The 20697-nt window shown below is 38.4% G+C and overlaps 1 protein-coding gene across 1 annotated transcript in view; it reads right to left on the bottom strand.

The window, feature by feature from the left end:
- The window catches only part of OVCH1 (ovochymase 1), an 85258-nt gene that overhangs the window by 20206 nt on the left and 44355 nt on the right, over positions 1–20697 (bottom strand). Inside the window, exons 16-20 of the mRNA XM_081591658.1 lie at positions 18958–19083; positions 16097–16232; positions 15192–15331; positions 4715–4840; positions 539–586 (exon numbers count right to left, since the gene is read on the bottom strand). Of these exons, the coding sequence (XP_081447784.1) occupies positions 539–586; positions 4715–4840; positions 15192–15331; positions 16097–16232; positions 18958–19083 (576 nt within the window). The remainder of the gene's footprint in view (positions 1–538; positions 587–4714; positions 4841–15191; positions 15332–16096; positions 16233–18957; positions 19084–20697) is intronic.

The following is a 20697-nucleotide window of genomic DNA, read 5'->3' as shown; positions in this document are numbered from 1 at the left end:
TACACCAAGAAGAGAACTGAGGAATTTAATGACATTTTGGATTTACTGCAAATGCTCTAGGCATTATTCAATCTAAAATTAATGCCACCCCCAAACTGATTTACTTCATCAATAATCTTGTCATTTTAGTTAACTATGCAATGGCCCAGCAAAAAGAGAGGGTGGAGGGTGTCCAAGCACAATCCAGAGGACATAAAGTATATGGAAAGAATGTTAATGAATAACAGAATTAAAATAGGGGATTCTCATAAACAAAACATGTATTTCCTACACAGTAATCAGATAAGGTGCTACCTTCTTACTCTCTACTCCCTGATCTGCCCTAGGTCTCCACTACTTCCAAAGTTTGACACGCAGAAAATTAATATAAGTTCATATCTCATTATAAAGCAAATAGAATAAGGATACAACACTTAGAAGTCTTTGATAGCAGCCAGAGAATACTTATTCCTAAACAGCGTTTAGCAGAAGGAAAATCCTCACTCTATTTCTATAATATTAGGTAAACAAAGGCAGATCAACAAAGCCAATTCCTTACCTCCTTTATCCTCTTTACCATTAACTTTAATGTTCCCTCTCATGGAACCTAGAGTAAGAGAATTCTCAAGGTCAATATATCCTAATTAATACTTTATATTTTTTATTCTTTTAAGAGATACACTTACATTGGAGAAAATTTCCAAAGGACAGATTTCAAAAAGGGAAATAAAGTCTCCTGTAATCCCATCCTACAAGAAACCAACACTCTTATTTTAATGTAAATCCTGCTTTTCCCTAAGCTATAGTATATATATTTTTTAAACTGTATTTCACTTTCATCATTGTAACTTCCTCCAATTGTGAATATTTTTCCATAAGACTAAATGTTACACATACGTTTTAATGGTTTTATATTTGTTACTCACATAGATATTAATATTACAGTTTCCATTGATATATTTTGATTTGTAATCTCATGAGTATGAATGGTGAGTCAGACCTTTTAAAAAGTATTTATTTATTTATTTTTGGCTATGCTGGGTCTTTGTTGCTGCGTGGGCTTTTGTCTAGGGGTAGTTCATGGGCTTCTCATTGTGGTGGCTTCTCCTGTTGCAAAGCATGGGCTCTAGGGCTCAGGTTTCAGTGGCTGTGGCCTGTGGGCTCAGTAGTTGTGGCTCCTGGGCTCTAGAGCACAGCTCAATAGTTGTGGTATACAGGCTTAGCTGCTCCACGCTATGTGGGATCTTCCCAGATCAGGGACCAAACTTACATCTCCTGCATTGGCAGGCAAATTCTTTATTACTGAGGCACCAGGGAAAGCCGGATGAACCAGATTTTTAACCAACTTCACACACAGGGTGAACCTATAACATTTCTGCTGTTGTTGGAAAAATGTCTGCGCTAAAGGTTGTTTATGTTTATCTGAAAACAGAAATTGAACACGTGTAGAAAGTCTGCTTAGTTGAGTCCTACTCATTCTTTAGCTCTCAGCCAAAGGGATTTTCATAAGCTAGACAGATGTATTTCTTACTCATTTACTAGGTAAGGAGCTACTATCTTACTGTCTATTCACTAATCTACCCCAGCTAGGATGTCATCTCCTTTATTCAAACAGTTATTGAGCATCATCTATTTGTAGACATGGTTGTACGGTTTGGAGAGAACAGCAGAGGGGCATGCTTGGTGTGGCTGAGCAACAGCAGAAAGGCCGGTGTGGTTGGGGAAAATGATCGGAGAGGTAGTCAAGGAGGTAGCCAACAGCCAGATCATACAGAATCTCATAGGTCACTGTAAGGCCGACTAAGAGTGAGCTGGGAAAACATTGAAAGGTTTTAAACAGAGGAATAACATGATGTGAATTATTCATTTTAAAATGAGTATTTTGGGGCCTCCCTGGTGGCTCAGTGGTAAAGGATCTGGCTGCCAATGCAGGAGACAGGTCCCTGGTCTGGGAAGATCCCACATGCTGAGGAGCAACTAAGCCTGTGTGCCACAACTACTGTGCTCTAGAGCCCCAGAGCTTCAACTACTTAGCCCAGATACCACAACTACTGAAGACCCCTTGCCTAGAGCCTGTGCTCTGCAATAAGAGAAGCCACTGCAATGAGAAGCCCACACACTACAGCCAGACAGGAGCCCCTACTTGTCACAACCAGAGAAAAGTCCACACAGCAAAGAAGACCCAGCACAATCAAATAATTAAACAAAAATTTTTTAAATATTTTAAAAATGATCTTTCTGGCTGTTAAGAGTAAAACAGACTAAGCAAAGGCTTGTATCAGAATGTTATGGTGCAATTGGTGAGAGGTAGCTGGATTCTAGATTAATTTTCCTGCAGGTCCACAGATGAACTAAATCTGATGACAGATGTGAGAAGAAAAGTCAAGGATGAACAATATAACAGCTTAAACACTTAATTAGTAAACTGTAGTTGCCATCTACTGAGGTGGGGAAGACTGGTGGAAGAAGGATTTGGAAACAGAGGTAGGAAATCAAGAGTTGCATTTTGGTCATGTTAAATTTGAGATGCAATTAGATGCCCAAATGAAGAGGGAGGCAATTGGACATATAGTCCTGGAGTTCAAATAAGAAGTTGAGACTGGAGATATACTTTGAGTGTTATCTGTGTAAAGATGGTATTAAAAACTAGGGATTGGGTGAGATCACTTAAGAGTGAGTGTAGGTAAAGAAGAAAACAAAGTCAAGAACTGGGTCCCGGCACACCTCAACTTTTAATGGTAGACAAAATGAGGAGCAACCAGCCAAAAGACTCTAAGGAGACCAGTGAAGAAAGGAGAGTCAAGTAACAGTGGTTTCCTGGAGGCCATGACAAATGAAATTCCAGAAGGAAGAAGAGGTCATCCATGCCAAATGCAGCTGTTATGATCGAGAAGTAACTGTTGGATCTGAACTTGTTGGGGTCACTGGTATCTTTGGCAAGAGCACCATCTGGGGAAGGGTAAGAAAGAAAACCTTATAGGAATGGATTCAAGAAAAAGTGAAAGGGTAAAGGGGGAGAGAGTGACTAGAAATACATTTGAAGGTGTTTTGCTACAACAGAACAAAGATTTCCCAGAATTCCATGCCCATCCTTTACCAAACTAAATAAGATCCCTCTGTCAAATCTTAATATAGTTGTTTTTTCACTCTATATTTTTCTGAGATTATTTGATTAGTTGACTGAAACAAAAATGCACAACATGAGAGCTGTGAGTTTTGTTTCATTTAGGGTCTTACTGAGGACTCTACCCATGAAACAACCAATCAGTAGCTCTGAACAAGCTGTTCCAAAGAGGCAGGGGGAGAAGCCAGTCTAAATGTCATTTTGGCTAGGGAGTATGGACAGTCAAGCACATGTCTTGAAAGAAGATTACTGCTAGTCACAGGGAACAGAGATCTCAAGCTAATGATTTTAGTGCTTTTACATGAAAATATTATGGAATCTGGGCTCATTAAAATTCTTCCTGAAATATACATCTAGCTATGTAAGGGGCCTGCTTGTTCAAAGCACAGAGCATCCTGTTATCACCTTAATTTCCTCTCTCTGAAGCACAGAGTGCACTGTCCATCAGCTACCGCAGTGGCTTAATCCTGGTAGAACTGGATGATAAGCAACACTCTCTGTCCTTCTCTGTTTATAGCTTATTGACTATCTCCCCACTAGACTGTCAACTCTTCTAGGGCAGGGACTGTCTTGCTCATCACTGAATCCTTGGTGCTTTAAACATGGCCTAGCCTAAGTTTAAAACCGTTTGCTGATAATCTGAATAATTAAAGGCTTAAATGGGAAAAAGCGTCTGCCTATAATGCGGGAGACCTGGGTTCAATCCCTGGGTCGGGAAGATCTCTTGGAGAAGGAAATGGCAACCCACTCCAGTATTCTTGCCTAGAAAATCCCATGAATGGAGAAGCCTGGTAGGCTACAGTCCATGGGGTCGCAAAGAGTCAGACACGACTGAGCGACTTCACTTCACTTCACTATGGTACACTTTCACTTATATAATTTGAACTTGATGCAAATCTTCGTTTTCTTCATCCAACATTTCTCACATTACCAGACTAAAAAAGTAAAAATTTTTTGTAGAAATAACTCTCCAATTATATTCCAATTAACATTTTTAATGAGTATGAATTGATAAATCTTAATTAGAGCAACTCTAATGCTTAATTCAGAATTAAGCATAATTGCAAATGTTTTCTCCATAACACCCAATTTCCATAATTTGCAGTAGTTCTCAATTTTCATAATGCTATCAGTGCCTTCACCCAAACTATAGGAATGCTGGGCAAAGCATATTTGTCAATAATCTGGTTACAACAAATATACATGAACTATCCATCAAACAAGTTTTAAAAAAGGAATCAATTACTCTTGATATTAGTACATTAAGGAAACCAATTTCAATATAGAAAAATTACTTGAAACTTTTAGGCTAGGGATAAAAAATTCCTACTGTATTGTTATAATATTCCAAGTATACAGAAAACTAGACAGAATTATTAGGTACTATAATAAAAACTGAAAAATCTGATAAATCTTATGCTTTATGAAGGTTTACTTTGATGCCTCCACAGATTATAGAAGTCACAACCTTAAATACTATCTTTTTCTTCTCTTCTAAAGCTTACAAATGAAATGAATTCAAATTTCTTTATTTTATGACACATATTTTCTAATAAACCACAATAAAGCAAAAACATACAGATAAAAATATGAAAAAAGTAACAGACTTACCAGACATATGAAAAGAATATCTCAAAGAAAATTCTTCCATGGCCAAACTTGCATTGTATGTGAAAATCAACATCATAAGAGGACCATGAGACTTTAATGAAGGTGAATCTCCTTCACATAGATTTCCTAGCCAAAAAACAACAAAACAATCCCACCCACCACAAAACAACATTCTTACTATTCATCAAGGCAAAAGTTATTGAGCCAAGTAAAAGGAAAAAATCCTATTTTTAATACAAATTTATAATTTATCTACTACCAACAATTTAATAATGGGAAATTAAGCAAAACAAAACCCAATTAGAATAGAGATGTTCTAAATTTCTGAGTGTAAGCAGTTCTAAGAAAGTGGTTCTAAACCAACTAGGACATTGTACCCAGTTCTCATAATGTCTGAAATACTTCAGTAGATCTTTTAAAGCTATATAATGTAAAGGAAGGTAACGTGGTCTGGCTAAGTCATCAGGAAACTAAGATATACTTTGTCACCAGATTGAAATAACCATATATAAAGGAGTATATTTGAGCTTTTGTTGCATACAACTTTCATTTATCCACAGCACAACCAAATGAGTAAGAGGCAAGGTACAGTAATTGGCATACAAGTCAAAACTGCTAGCTGGTCTAAATGAGATTTTTTAGGCAACAGTTCTTAGAGGTCTCCTGTGAGCCAGAATCCTAGGGCTAATTAGTAATGGTTTCACTCAACCTCCCATTGCCCCTGGATTTCTAAAAGCATCCTTCAAAAGGTGATGGAGACTGATCTTTACCCATGGTTCTCTCTCTTGTGAGGCTGACTGGTAATAGCCAGACTGCTGTTGTGAAGTTCTCTGTAACTGCTATCCTGTGAATCTAGTTCAACTTCTAGAATATAATATTTTTCTTTCATCTTCTGATTTTTATGGTTTTCTTTATGATCAGAATGTGTAATCCTTCACTAGAGAAAATCTGGACAATTTAAAAAATAATTACTTATAACCTTGCAGTCTAGAAATATCCACTTGAACATATTGGTGTGTTTCTCCCTATGATAGGGACAGAATGGATGATCAAATAGTGAGCACAACAGTGAGCTCCCCATTAGGGAACTGTAGATAGAGAGGGAACTACAGGGGGCTTTGGGAGACCACAATAAGACTAATGATCACTCAAGAAAGTAATAGGAAAATTCTGAAACAATGTCGGCTTGCTTGACTGATAAAGCAAAACAAGTCGCTTAACATCAAAGTCCGATAGGCTTACTTAATGATAAAATCAAGCTAACTTCAGTTCAGTTCAGTCAGTCGTGTCCGACTTTTTGTGACTCCATGGACTGCAGCATGCCAGGCTTCCCTATCCGTCACCAACTCCCTGGGCTTGCTCAAACTCATGGCCATCGAGTCGGTGATCCCATCCAACCATCTCATCCTCTCGTCCCCTTCTCCTCCCATCTTCAATCTTTCCTAGCATCAGGGTCTTTTCCAATGAGTCAGATCTTTGCATCAGGTGGCCAAAATATTGGAGTTTCAGCTTCAACATCAATCCTTCCAATGAACACCCAGGACTGATCTCCTTTAGGATGGACTGGTTGGATCTCCTAGCAGTCCAAGGAACTCTCAACAGTCTCCTCCAACACCACAGTTCAAAAGCATCAATTCTTCGGTGCTCAGCTTTCTTTACAGTCCAAATCTCACACCCATACATGACTACTGGAAAGATCTTAGCCTTGACTAGATGGACCTTTGTTGGCAAAGTAATGTCTCTGCTTTTTAATATGCTGTCTAAATTGGTCATGGCTAACTTACTTAGCAACAAAACCATGCAACAGAAACAGGGGACATGCCCACAAACAACAAAACAATGGCAGCATGAGACCTACATCCTGCTCAGTAAGTCCAGTGAGTTAGTAACCCCTAAAACATGTTCTTTGGCCTAGACATGTTCTTTGCACAATGCCCCCAAAACAAAAGAACAATAGTAGAAAATAAGGCCTACAAACTGCCCAGTGATGTCATCAAATTAATGACCACCAAAACGGGCTCTGTGCACACAAAAAAATAATCATTTATGGAAAGATGACTTTTCACAGTGAAAGGCCCTCATTGTACTGAGACCTGAAAATATTTTTCCAAGTGCTCTGACAATCGAAGTAAACTTCCCTGCCCTACCTGGGGCAGGAAGCTGATGATGGAAGTTCTACTTGCTTTCTACTCAAGAAATACAAAGAAGATCTCCCTCCCCTCACTCTTTCTCTGATTACAAAAAGGTAACCCACTGAGTACTCGGGCAGTGCAATGCTTGTCTTCCCACTTGTGAAACTTACAAACGTCCTATTCTATTAAATCACTTCCTATCCATCACTTTGCCTCTCACTGAACTAATTTCTGGGCTGAGACATAAAGGACTGTGGTGCCGGAGCTCTTCAGAGCCCTGGAAACACCACCCAGTGGTTTCAGCTGGTGACCAGAGCAGGACTGTGGTAAGATAAGAAGGTCTGGGGTTGGGTCCTGGTAGGGCCATGGGATGCCACGGGTCAGAAGTTCTGGGGAGGACACTCCACTGATGACAGCCCATTTCAGTCAGGCCAATCAACCCCGAGAGCTTTGGGGCTCTGACTGGGTTCTGAGATACAAGCCAGGGGAACAATGATATGGATGTTTAAAGAACTGGAGGACTGATGACAATCAGTATGGGTTGCCATGGAAAGGTAGTATGGAAATACAGAAAGAATCTTATTGCTGGTGCAGGAGACAAGGGAAATGGTATGTGAAAAAGAAGAAATTTCACTGTCTGGGTTCCTTTGACCAAGTTTGAGCCCTGGCTACATAGATACATAACAAGGCAATGGAATGGCTATGCTGTGCACATACAATCGCTATATGATATTGCAGGATTTAGCAATTTTTACTCTTCTCTTTCACCCTGAGGTTTTCCTTCTATGCTCTCTATCTGTTCCGTATCTTTTCTTTTAACTCCAAAAGACCTGTATGATCACCGAGGTGTAACAATTCACTCTTCTCTTTCAATTTGGCAGGGAACCAGCTTACAAGACTCAAAGTACTTTTGCTTAATTACTAGGAGTGGCCAGTTGAGGACCTACCAGGCCCTGATGTCACTCTTTTCTTCCCTCCAGGCCCTTGCAAATGTTAACCCTTTTATTTCTGACTTGCAGCCAGACAAGTTCCAAATCATCATTGGCACCACTGGGGACATCTTCTGTACTATTCCTTTGTGGCAATTACTTGGGCACTAACATCTGGTTGGGAGACTGCTTTGGAAGGGATGCCATCTAAAATCATAAGTGCAAATCTTGATCAAATTGCACAAGAACAAAACTTTTGGATAGCCCAGGAAGCAAAGACCTCTCCTCAGGTTTGGGTCTAAGATGGGTCAAATTGAATGAATCCCAGCTAACAACCCTCTGGGACATGTACTCCAGGACTGGAAAAAAATTGATCAAGATTTGAAAAAGAAAAAACTTCTCAGGCTATGTAACCAGGTTTGGCTGCAATATAAGTTAGAGAGCCAAGAAAAGTGGGCACTGAACAGGTCTCTAAATTATAATACTATATTGCAACTAGATTTATACTGTAGAAGGGAATCAAAATGGAGTGAAATACTATATGTTCAAGTTTTTATGACCTTGTATTTGGGAACTGTAAATGGAAGGGATCTAATATATGTGTAACCCAGAAGGCTCATTTAAGGAAGCAATCAGAGGACAGTTTAGCTGACCCAGCATACAGGGCCATGCAAAGACCAGACCCCCCACAGAAAGAAGCTGTTGCTCCAGCAGTAGCTGCCAGCCCAGTGGGAGCTGTTCCCTAGCCTCCTGGAGGAGCTATTGTGTCAACAGAGGCTCTCAGATCTGAGAGAGCTACTGCTCCAGCTGAGGCTAAAATCTCAGGGAACGTGTATGCAAAGGTGAGGAGAGGCCACCACCATATTTCAGAACTCCTTCTCTGTACCTCAAGTTACCCAAGTCCAACAGGGACCAAATGAAAATCCCGCAGTTTTTCAAGAGAGATTAGAGAAACTTTTAGAAAGTATACAAATGAGGATCCCCTTCCCCCAAGGGACAGACCCTTTGTCCTTTTGGCTATGCATTTCATAACCCAGTCTGCCCCAGACATCAGGCACAAAATTCAAAAGGTAACTGCTGGTCCTCAAACCGCTGTGAATGATTTACTCCAATTGGTTTATTCAGTTTTCAATAATAGGGATGTGGCCAAAAAGGCCGAATGCCTTCAGAGAGACAAACAAAAGGCTCAGATGATTACAAAGGCTTTGTCCACTCAGGGACCACCCAAGGAGAGGCCAGGTTTTTTGGGCCAATCTGACCATGGTTGGACCATAAGGCCCATGGGTATCCAAACAAAATCACTGTGCCCTCTGTGGACAGAAGAGACACTGGAGGAAAGATTGTGATCAATGCACCCTTTGCCAACAGTCAGTGCATGGGCAGAGGGGATACCTCAGATGCCAGCAAGTGATGGGGGCCCTTAGCTTCACAATCAGAAGATATAGGAGCCTGAGGCCAGAAGTGGCTCTGCCTAGAGATACCATCTATATAATTAATGCTGAGCCTGGGGTAGTCACTGAAGTAGCAGGCAACTTGATAGAATTTCTTATAGACACTGGTGCAACCTTCTCAGTCTTAACCTAAAGGATTGGAAATCTTAACAATCATAAAGAATATGTAATGGGAATATCAGGAAAAAGACAAAGGTATGCTTTCCTGGAACAATTTATGTGTAACATTAACGACCAACTACTTTTACATTACTTTTTGTTTGTGCTTGATTGTCCCTTTAACGGGAAGAGATTTATTAAAACTAGTTAGGGGCCGCTCTGTTCCTAAAGGGACAAGGAAACCTTGTGTCACATTGTGCTTAGTCGCTCAGTTTTGTCTGACTCTTTGCAACCCTTTGGATTCTAGCCTGTGAGGCTACTCCATCCACAGGAATTTGCCATTGGACACTGGAGTGGGTTGCCATTTCCTCCTCCAGGGAATCTTCCCAATCCAGGAATGGAAACTGCATGTCCTGTGTATCCCGCCCTGCAGGCAGATTCTTTTCCTGCTGAGTCATCGGGGAAGCCCTTAAGGAAAACTCATTCATCATCAAATGATTTTAACAGAGAATGAAAACTTACAGACTGAACCTACAATTGAGATAGAAGCCCTAGTAAACCCTGAAGTTTGGAACATTGAAGTTCCAGGCTTAGACAAAGACATTTGACCAGTAGTTATCAGGCTAAGACCTGGATGAGAATATACCTGTAAAACACAATATCCCCTAAAGCTAGAAGCCCAGAGAGGAATTTCTCCTGCAGTGAAGATGTTTCATGTGGATTATTACTGGTACTCTGTCAGTCACCATGTAATACTCTGATGTTACCTATTCTTAAACCTGTTGGAGACTATTGATTTGTACAAGACCTAAGGGCTATTAATGAAGCTATGGGACCCATTTATCCTATTGTGCCTAATCCTTAATACTATCCTAACTCAAATCCCAGGGGAAGCCAATTGGTTTACTGTGTAAGATTTAAGTGAAACTGAAAGTCGCTCAGTCAAGTCCGACTCTTTGCAACACCATGAACTATAAGTCCATGGAATTCTCCAGGCCACAATACTGGAATGGTTAGCCTTTCCCTTCTCCAAGGGATCTTCCCAACCCAGGAATTGAACCGGGGTCTTCTGCATTGCAGGCAGATTCTTTACCAACTGAGCTATCAAGGAAGTCCAAGGGATGGTTTTTTCTGCATGCCCTTGGCCCAGGAACCTCAATTCCTTTTTGTCCTTGAGTGGACAGGCCCAGAAACAAAAGAAACCTGAAGTACCCCTGGACTGACTTCCTCAAAGATTCAGGGACAGCCTTGAAATGACACCTAATGGTTTTTATTAGACCTTTACTTTAGTCATACAGTGCTTTTTTTTAAAAAAAAATAACATATACTATGTAATTTTTTTCATTCCAATCTTCTCTCTTAATATTACAGTAGGATTTTCCTGTCTTCTAAAAAAGTTAGGTGAAAATATTTCATTTAGTGGTGGTATAACATTTTATCCTATGGATTTGCTATACTTTTCTTAACCAATTTCCTATTTTGATTTTTTTTTTCGGCCATTATCATAAATAACACTAGCTGAATGAATATCTCGTACATAAATGTAAAGTATATTTCTTATAAGTATGGATAAAAATAGAAACACTGAATGAAAGGTTATAGATTTACCGCTTTTGAAAAACATTTCTCTATCTTGCTCCAGAAAGAAACTATGTATTATACCTAAACAACAACATGAAAATGTCTGTTACACTGCATTTTATTTACTAAGTATAATCATTCTTCAAATATTTCTGTCAGTTAAATAAGTAAATTTTTTTTCATTTATGTTTTAAAGAGGCTAAGTAGTTTTTTCTCACATGTATTTGTCTATTAATTGCTCATTCAGATCACTTGTCCATTTTTATATTATTGTGCTGCTAATGCTGTTTAGTCACTCAGTTGTGTCCAACTCTTTGTGATTCCATGGACCATAGTCCACCAGGCTCCTCTGTCCATGGGATTTCCCAGGCAAGAATACTGGAGTGAGTTGCTATTTCCTTCTCCAGGGGATCTTCCTGACCCCAGAGATCAAATCTATATCTCCTGCTTGGCAGGTGAATTCTTTACCATGGAACCACCCTAGGAAAATAGTAATTCTGAATTATATTTTAAAATCAGTTGGTTAAAGTATTATTTATTGTACTATTTTTAAATTGTTTTATATTAGGGATCCTTTTTATTCTAGAAGAATGCATCTGTGCTTTATAATTGTTGAGTCATGGTTAATTATTATAGCGTTGATGATTCAAATCTGCTTCCTGTGACAGACAAACCATTTCTAAGTTTAACTGACCATGTATAGTATTCTCTGAAACAAACATTCTAACAAAGGTAGTCTGCTATGCACACATAGTTTCAATTCAACAATTCTAGAACTATTAAGCTTTTCACTATTATAAGAAAACTGCCCTTCTTAGTAAACAGATGGTCAGAGGATTAACTTCACTGTGACAGAAACAAAATAAAGAGAGATTTCATTTAGACTGTATAGTAACTGATATATAAATATTCATTAACTTTCCTTATCGATCAAAAGAGGTTAAGGATTAATCCAGTGCTTCTGCTTTTTCAAAATCACTTGGGTCAATAGTTCATAATTCTTTAGGAAAATGAACAAAAGACTCAAAAGCTTTGGGAACTCTGGTTTTAACCTGACATTTTTTCAACGCTAAATCAAACATATTTGGGCCGTTATAATTTTTTTTTTTTTACAGATTTGGGCTTTTCTAATACTGATTTACACACATTCCCTATATTAATTACCTTAAACCTTTCTCAGAGTAGTTTAAAATCCTCAGTTTGTTACTTGTTTTTTAATTTTGCTTCTGTTGAAGGAAGTTTTAAGTTATACAGGAATTTATTGATAATTTCCTGTTGTCTTCAATTGCTTTTACATGAGAATCCTTCTCCATCCATAACTAAGATAATTGCTTATTTTTTAAACATTTAATGCTTTGAGAAAAATGCTTAGCTCTTTACTCAACTGTTCTATGAGGTGATGGAGAATATAATTTATGTTTCCCTCCCTGATCTGCAATGCCAAATTTATCACATTTAAATGCCTTATAGTTTCTTGGGTCCCTTCTGGTCTATTCATGTGTGTCTCTTTTTGTACCAGTACTACTCTGTTTTAATTATGGTTACCTCAAAGTATGTTTTTATATTGATAATTCACCTCATCATCTGGTCATTTTTTTCCCCAAAAACATGTTCAGCTAGTTCTATTTAAGGATAAACTTTAGAGTTACTATCAATTTCCTCATTGCTCTCCAAAGACAATTACCATTGGGATTTTGCTATATTTTTAAATTAATTTGGGGTGGATTAATGTTAATTTCATCTTCTAGTTTTAGAACGTGGTACTTTTCTCTATTCAGATATGTGTGTGTGTGTGAACATGTGCACGCATGTGTGAATTTCATATTTGTGCAATAAAACTCACATTTCAAGGTTATTCCTAGCTACATGGTTTTTGTGACTAATTATAACTGAAGTGAGTTTTACATTATAACTTTTAACTACTTTTTACTGGGATGGTTTTAATGATATGATTATTTTATCATTGATTTACATTTTTTTTCCTAATTTGACCTAGTTTTTAGATAATACATTTTCAATATTAAACTATTTGTGCATTCTGGGGATATAGCATTGCTGGTTATGCTTAAAATATTCATTCAATAACCTATTGACCTCAAAAATTGAGTTAACCCCTAGAAGCTGTCTTATTTGCAAGAATTGAAATAGAGTAAAAAAACTTTTTGTGGAAGAAGATAGGAAATAATACATATATTTTATGAACAAATTCTAAGTGAAGAACAAATTATAAGAACAAGAGATACCATTCATTAATATTATAAATTATAACTGACATAACTAATGCACTCTTGCCCTTTTTTCTGTATATCTTTGTTCTTTCAAACCTTGTGTTCTCCAACACTCCATTGATGGAGGGACAATAGGAAAATAATAGCCTAATCTTTTCTTCTAAGCGGCACAATTTTAAAATACAAATTTAGAGGTGTAATTCTAATTCAAACACAGCAAGTACTTGGTTTCTTTTATATTGATTAACACGCACTCCGTCATTTAATTATCAAAGTAACCTCATGAAGCAGTACAAGTTACACATATTCTGTAAGGCAAGAAAGCAAGAAGCGTAGATAATTTCCAAAGATACTAGCCTAGACGCTGCACTCTCCCCACAGAAAGCTATGCCCTTCTGATGTTATGTAAAAGCTCCATGTTTACTAATATTTCCTTAAGTAGAAACACAAAGATTGTCAATGCACCTATATCTGGGATGTTAAAGTAAGCCTACAGAATAAAAGAACAGTGGTTTAGCAATTGGCTGTTTTATCAACTCTGGCAGGACTCTACCAACGTGGAAAGGGACACTGACACCTGGGTCCTTCCTAGAGAGACAAAGGCCAGCAAAATGCTATACATCCTCTCTCTCTGGGAGTCACCTTGTTACATTAGGCATCTGTATCTCTGACTTAAGCACATTGGAAATTTGTAATACCCATGTACATGTGTGTGCTAGTGATGCTGTGTTTTTTCGCTTAAATCACATGAAAAGTTACAGGTAGTTATCTTCATGTTACCAGTGAGGACAGTGACTAATTGAGAAAGCTTCAGGAACATTCCCAAAGTCACTGAATTACCAAGTGGTAGAACTGCAATCTATTGGACCCAGGATCATCAGATTCCAGATTCTAGGCTGCTGTATCCTATCTAACTGAGCAACTTGGGTCAGTCAGCCCAAATTGTATTTCCAATTCCCTTTTCTCTAGTCATCTCGCTCTCAGTCAGGTGTGGGCATGTGAAAAATCTGGCCAAAGTGACTTAAATCTGCTACAGGATTCCTGGAGATGTATTTGCTTTCTCCACGGTGATAACCCTTCCCTGGGCCTTTTCTTTTCTCTCCACTGTAATGGCCACAACTGATATAGCCATTATGGAACCACTAGGAAAAGGCCAAGAGAACTGCAATAATTCCAGTCTTCAAAGAGTTGAACTGTGGAGTTGGTGGTGCATCAGCATGCCTTGGCATTTCTCTTTCTTTCACAATAATAAATTTAAGTCACTGTAATCAGGTTTTTGACTACTATCTAATTAATAAGGCCATTTAATGCCTTCCCTGTGAATATTATTTTGTCTGATTAATATTATACTCTCAGTTTTCTTGTGCTGCATTTGTTTGAGACTGTTTATTCATCCTTTATTTTTAGTATTTCTGGCCAAGTTTCATCTAGGTATGACTCAAGCAAACAGCCAGAGAAGGCAATGGCACCCCACTCCAGTACTCTTGCCTGGGGAACCCCATGGACAGAGGAGCCTGGTAGGCTGCAGCCCATGGGGTCGCGAAGAGTCGGACACGACTGAGCAACTTCACTTTCACACACTGGAGGAGGAAATGGCAACCCACTCCAGTATTCTTGCCTGGAGAATCCCAGGGACGGGGGAGCCTGGTAGGCTGCCGTCTATGGGGTCGCACAGAGTCGGACACGACTGACGCGACTTAGCAGCAGCAGCAAGTAAACAGCACATAGTTGGGTTTCGTTTTTAACCTAATCATAGTATTAGTGTTCCTGCCTGGAGAATCCCAGGGACGGGGGAGCCTGGTGGGCTGTCGTCTGTGGGGTCGCACAGAGTTGGACACGACTGAAGCGACTTAGCAGCAGCAGCAGCAACAGCAGCAGTATTAGGTTAATTTCAATTACAAATATAAAAAATAGTAACAGCAACAGGCTATTTCAATATCACATTTAAGAAGAGACTAATTTATGTCATCTGTAATTCACACACTGAATATAAAATGATCTAAGAATATTTTACAAAAGAAAATCAATAGCATAGTTCTTCATGGGAAATTGGTTACCTATTAATTTTTTGCCTGATCCAAATCCTTCATAAACCCACAGGTGACCCTGACAGGCCAAGGGCATTGGTTGCTTCTGGAAGTTGATAATATCAAGGCGAATGATATGATTTATAGGGGCTAGTAATCTCCAGTGGCAGCTACAGCACAATGAAAGAAAGTTAGAAATGATTTCTCAGTAGCATATGTTGTTATTTACTTTGTTCAGAATTTAATGCATCACTCAGTGAGTCACTGTTATTGACTGTACCTGTTCCACAAAAGAACTATGCTTCTTTTGTGCTTAGATGAAAGAAAATTTTAAACTATAACAGTAAAAATATTCTCTGATACTTTTGAATTTGTCATAAGTTTTAACCAAGTACACCCATTATGTGAATGGCTGGTCAAGCACATGTATTATTCTAAATTCTGATTGGCAATCCATAAGAGTTAACTAAGTATTCCTGTGTCAATTTGCCCTAAATTTCGCCAAATCGTACACATTTACTTAGGATTGATACTATATGAATCTTCACTTTTTGTTTCTCACTTTAAGTTTATTCTAATGTTTAATTTAGGGAAAGTTCTCTTTTTACCGTGGCATTATACGAACCACTTATTGAGTATTACTATGTGCCAGAAGGTTTTACATACATTATTTCAATCTCCAAAGCTCTCTGATAGAGATTCAGCTTTTCACTTTACCTAACAAGTGATCTCTTTTGTTGGGAAAGTACAGCTTATCAGCAGGGGTAATCTCACATTCAGGTTCTGTATACTGAAGACCTCAAATCAGGGACTGTCTCAAAGTCCATTCTTGAAGGAAAACAGGTGAAAAATAATTCCTTAAAGAGATAACAAATGTTGCTGCTTGTCAAGTGATCATTCAAAAACTTTCATTGTAATAAAAATTCCTTCCTCACCTCATAATTGTTCTGTGAAAATATCTCGGGAATTGTATGATCCCTGCTGGTTTGGTCAGAATAACATCCTCACAAGTGGCCACACGTTCTTGGTTTGAACTCTGAAGAGATTGGGTGCTTTTACTGCCCTTTGGACCTAGAAATAGAGAGGAAAAAAATGAGGTAAAACTAATTTTTAAGAGGCTTGTTATATGCCTTTTCACATCAGAGCTGTCATTTTTCCTCCCTGTTTTAGAAAAAGTTAACAGGAGGTGGTTAGTTTCACTAAAAATTTTTCTATCTGAAATATTCAAAGGTTACAGAAAACCAGAATCTCTCTCAAATTATATTTAGCACAGCCTGGGGTCTATGGAAGATAAAGAGGAATAACTGTAGATGAATTAGGTTCCCTACACAAGTCCCTTTAAAAGCAATATTCTTTTTAAAACATTTTAATTCAACTATAGTTGATTTACAATGCTGTGTTAGTGGCTGGTATACAGCAAAGTGATTCAGTTATACACACACACACACACATATATATATATATACATTTTCTTTCCCATTATGGTTTACCACAGGATACTGAATATAGTTCCCTGTGCAATACAGTAGAGTCTTGCTATTTACCTGTTTTATTTAAAACATCTATTTCTGCTTTATTGACTATGCCAAAGCCTTTGACTGTGTGGATCACAATAAACTGTGGAAAATTCTGAAAGAGATGGGAATACCAGACCATCTGACCTGTCTCTTGAGAAACCTGTATGCCGGTCAGGAAGAAACAGTTAGAACTGGACATGGAACAACAGACTGGTTCCAAATAGGAAAAGGAGTACATCAAGGCTGTATATTGTCACCCTGCTTATTTAACTTCTATGCAGAGTACATCATGAGAAACGCTGGGCTGGAAGAAACACAAGCTGGAATCAAGATTGCTGGGAGAAATATCAATAACCTCAGATATGCAGATGACACCATCCTTATGGCAGAAAGTGAAGAAGAACTAAAGAGTCTCTTGATGAAAGTGAAAGAGGAGAGTGAAAAAGTTGGCTTAAAGCTCAACGTTCAGAAAACTAAGATCATGCCATCTGGTCCCATCACTTCATGGCAAATAGATGGGGAAACAGTGGAAACAGTGTCAGACTTTATTTTGGGGGGCTCCAAAATCACTGCTGATGGTGATTGCAGCCATGAAATTAAAAGACGCTTACTCCTTGGAAGGAAGGTTATGGCCAACCTAGATAGCATATTTAAAAGCAGAGACATTACTTTGCCAACAAAAGTCCATCTAGTCAAGGCTATGGTTTTTCCAGTGGTCATGTATGGATGTGAGAGTTGGACGGTGAAGAAAGCTGAGCACTGCAGAATTGATGCTTTTGAACTGTGGTGTTGGAGAAGACTCTTGAGAGTCCCTTGGACTGCAAGGAGATCCAATCAATCCATCCTAAAAGAGATCAATCCTGGGTGTTCACTGGAAGGACTGATGTTGAAGCTGAAACTCCAATACTTTGGCCACCTCATGCGAAGAGTTGACTCATTGGAAAAGACTCTAATGCTGGGTAGGATTGGGGGCGGGAGGAGAAGGGGACGCCAGAGGATGAGATGGTTGGATGGCATAACCGACTTGATGGACATGGGTTTGGGTGGACTCCGGGAGTTGGTGATGGACAGGGAGGCCTGGCGTGCTGTGATTCATGGGGTCGCAAAGAGTCGGACACAACTGAGCGCCTGAACTGAACTGATATATGATAGTTTGTATCTGCTAATCCCAAACTCCTAACTTTTCCCTCCCCCACCCCTGCTCCCCTTTGGTAACCATAAATTTATTTTTTCATGTTTGTCAGTCTGTTTCTGTTTTATAAGTTCATTTGTATCATATTTTAGATTCCACATACAAATGATATCATATGATATTTGTTAAAGCAATATTTATACTATAGTTCTTTAGGAAAAAAAATTTCATATGATATACATGCTTTTCTTTTTATTTCTCACTTAACTTTTTTCCAGGTATATTTCTGCAATGCTTTTCAGTGCCAAGGAGAGAAACTAGCTTTTGGTTACCTATGCTCATCAAGAGTCAAAAAACTCACTAATTACATGTCTGAAAATGTAATAACTCTGAATTGCATACAGTTTACATTTATAATATCAGTCTCTACTATTTATTTAGCTTGTTCTCAAAACTCATTCTAACCTTTTATTTTTATAATATCACTATAAAGGAAATTCTGATAGAGATAAAAAATTGTCTGGAGCTTATCAGCCAGCTAAGATTTAGAACCCAAATCTTTCAATCCACAAGGATAATGGTTGTAGGAAAGGCTAACTGTGGTATAAAATCACAATCATGATAAAAATATTAATATTACTTTGCAATTAATATATCATAGCATGTCCATGAGTCACAATTCTGAATGATGTACAAGTCAGTCAAGTTATTCACTAAGTAGTTTTTCTCTTGAATCAGACCAATATTAGATCATTTAAAAAGATTTGCCCTTCAAACATAAACTCATTCCCCACAGAAACATAACTTTTCTTACAAAACAGTGTATAAGTTTTGAAATATCCCTAAATAGAAAAACATTGAGTTTTTTATTTAAGTTAATTTATTTATTTTAATTGGAGGCTAATTACTTCACAATATTGTGGCGGTTTCTGCCATACACTGACATGAATCAGCCACAGGTGTACATGTGTTCCCCTGTCCTGAAACCCCCCTCCTACCTCCCTCCCCATCCCATCCCTCTGGGTTGTCTCAGAGCACTGGCTTTGGGTCCCCTGCTTCATGCATCAAATTTGCACTGGTTATCTATTTCACATATGGTAATATACATGTTTCAATGCTAGTTTTAACTTTATAAGTTAGAACATACCTTGGACTCTAAAGACAATATAATTGATGCCAAAAGCACCTTGAACACTGGAATGAAATGTCACCCTCACCAGTGGTCCAGAGCTCATGAAAACCGTCGGATAAAGCCTTCTTCCACATAATTTACCTAGGTTAAAAAAATCAAATTTGATAAAAAACAAGAACATTTTTAAAAGTTTCTCTAGTTTAGGCATGGCAACTAAACTCCACTCTGCAAATTGAGGAACAGCATTCTAGAATTCAAATGACTCACCCAAAGTCACGGACTAGGGGGTGGGGAGTCAGGAGCAGAACCTAGGTCCCAAAATTCAATACCTGTTACAGTCTGCTATGTCCTATTGCTCCCATGAAGGACAGTAGGTAGCAAATTATTTTATCTTTAATATGAGGCTGATATGCCATTTCTCTCCTAGGAAAGTAACCTATTTATTAAAAATACATCACTGTGAAAATCTAAGATGGAAACTTTTTCTACCTGAAAATTTATTCTTTCCCTACAGCTAATCTTCTTTTGATTGCTTTACTTTGAGAACCTAAGTCAAAGAGAATGTAAAATTATAACCATAATTCTAAAATGATTCAGAGGGCTGATTAAGAAGGTATAGAAAGAACCCATGCGTTTCTTAGAATCAAACTCACCTACTATTAAGAATAATTCAGTGTCTTTCTGTAGTAATTATTTAAATGTCATCTGCTCAGAAATACTTTTCCTGGTTATTCTGCACCCAATTCTATGGCATCTGCAATCCCATATGTTTTTTCTCTCCCTTCCCACCTCATTTTCCCTTAGTCCTTCTGTCTAATGTATTATATATTTTACCATATTATGTGTCCTCTCCCTCCTAGAATATATAGTGGTAAGGGCAGGGATTTTTTGTCCATTTTGTTCACTATTGGATGCCCACAACCAAAAAAAGTCAATCCTTGACCCATAGTAGGTGTTCCACATATATTTGTAGGGTATAAGGAAGGGAAAAGATTATTTACAGAAGAAAAATTATTAGTTGGCATAATATATTCAAGTAAATGATGCTGAAATACTATTTGAAGAATGAGCCAATATTTATTTGTAGCAAATAGAGATGAATGCAGCTCTTGAACGGTTGTTGGCTCCCACAGGGAAAAACATAGCATTTACAGCATACAAGGATGCTATCTAACTTGAGTAAGAGGTAATATCTCTATCATAGCCTTACAGTTCTGCTAGCTATCATCTGAAGGACAGAACAATTTTACAGGTTTCAAGCTGACAATTTCAAATCAAAGAAATGCTAGGTTGAAAAATTATAGGGTTTCCACAGTTAATCTACAACAAAGTCAAGCATGGTTTTCAGCAGGTAACAATGAAAAAGGCAAGTGTTCGTCACTCAGTCGTGTCCTACTCTTTGCAACCCCATGGACTACAGCCCATCAAGCTCCTTTGTCCATGGAATTTTCTAGGCAAGAAGACTGGAGTGGGTTGCCATTCCCTTCTCCAGGGGATCTTCCCCATCCAGGGATCGAACCCAAGGCTCCTGCACTGTAGGCAGATTCTTTACTGTTTGAGCCACCAGGGAAGCCTGGTTTTTCCAGAAATCATTTATTTCTATATGAGAGCCTGGTATATGATAAAGCGAAGTGAAGTGAAAGTCGTTCAGTCATGTCCGACTCTTTGCGACCCCATGGACTGCATAGTCCATGGAATTCTCCAGCCCAGAATATTGGTGTGGGTAGCCTTTCCCTTCTCCAGGGGATCTTCCCA

This window comes from Giraffa tippelskirchi, chromosome 4 (assembly GCF_054371585.1).
Source record: "Giraffa tippelskirchi isolate mGirTip1 chromosome 4, T2T-mGirTip1v1.2.pri, whole genome shotgun sequence".
Classification (NCBI taxonomy): Eukaryota; Metazoa; Chordata; class Mammalia; order Artiodactyla; family Giraffidae; genus Giraffa; species Giraffa tippelskirchi.
This window is presented reverse-complemented; position numbering and strand designations above follow the sequence as displayed.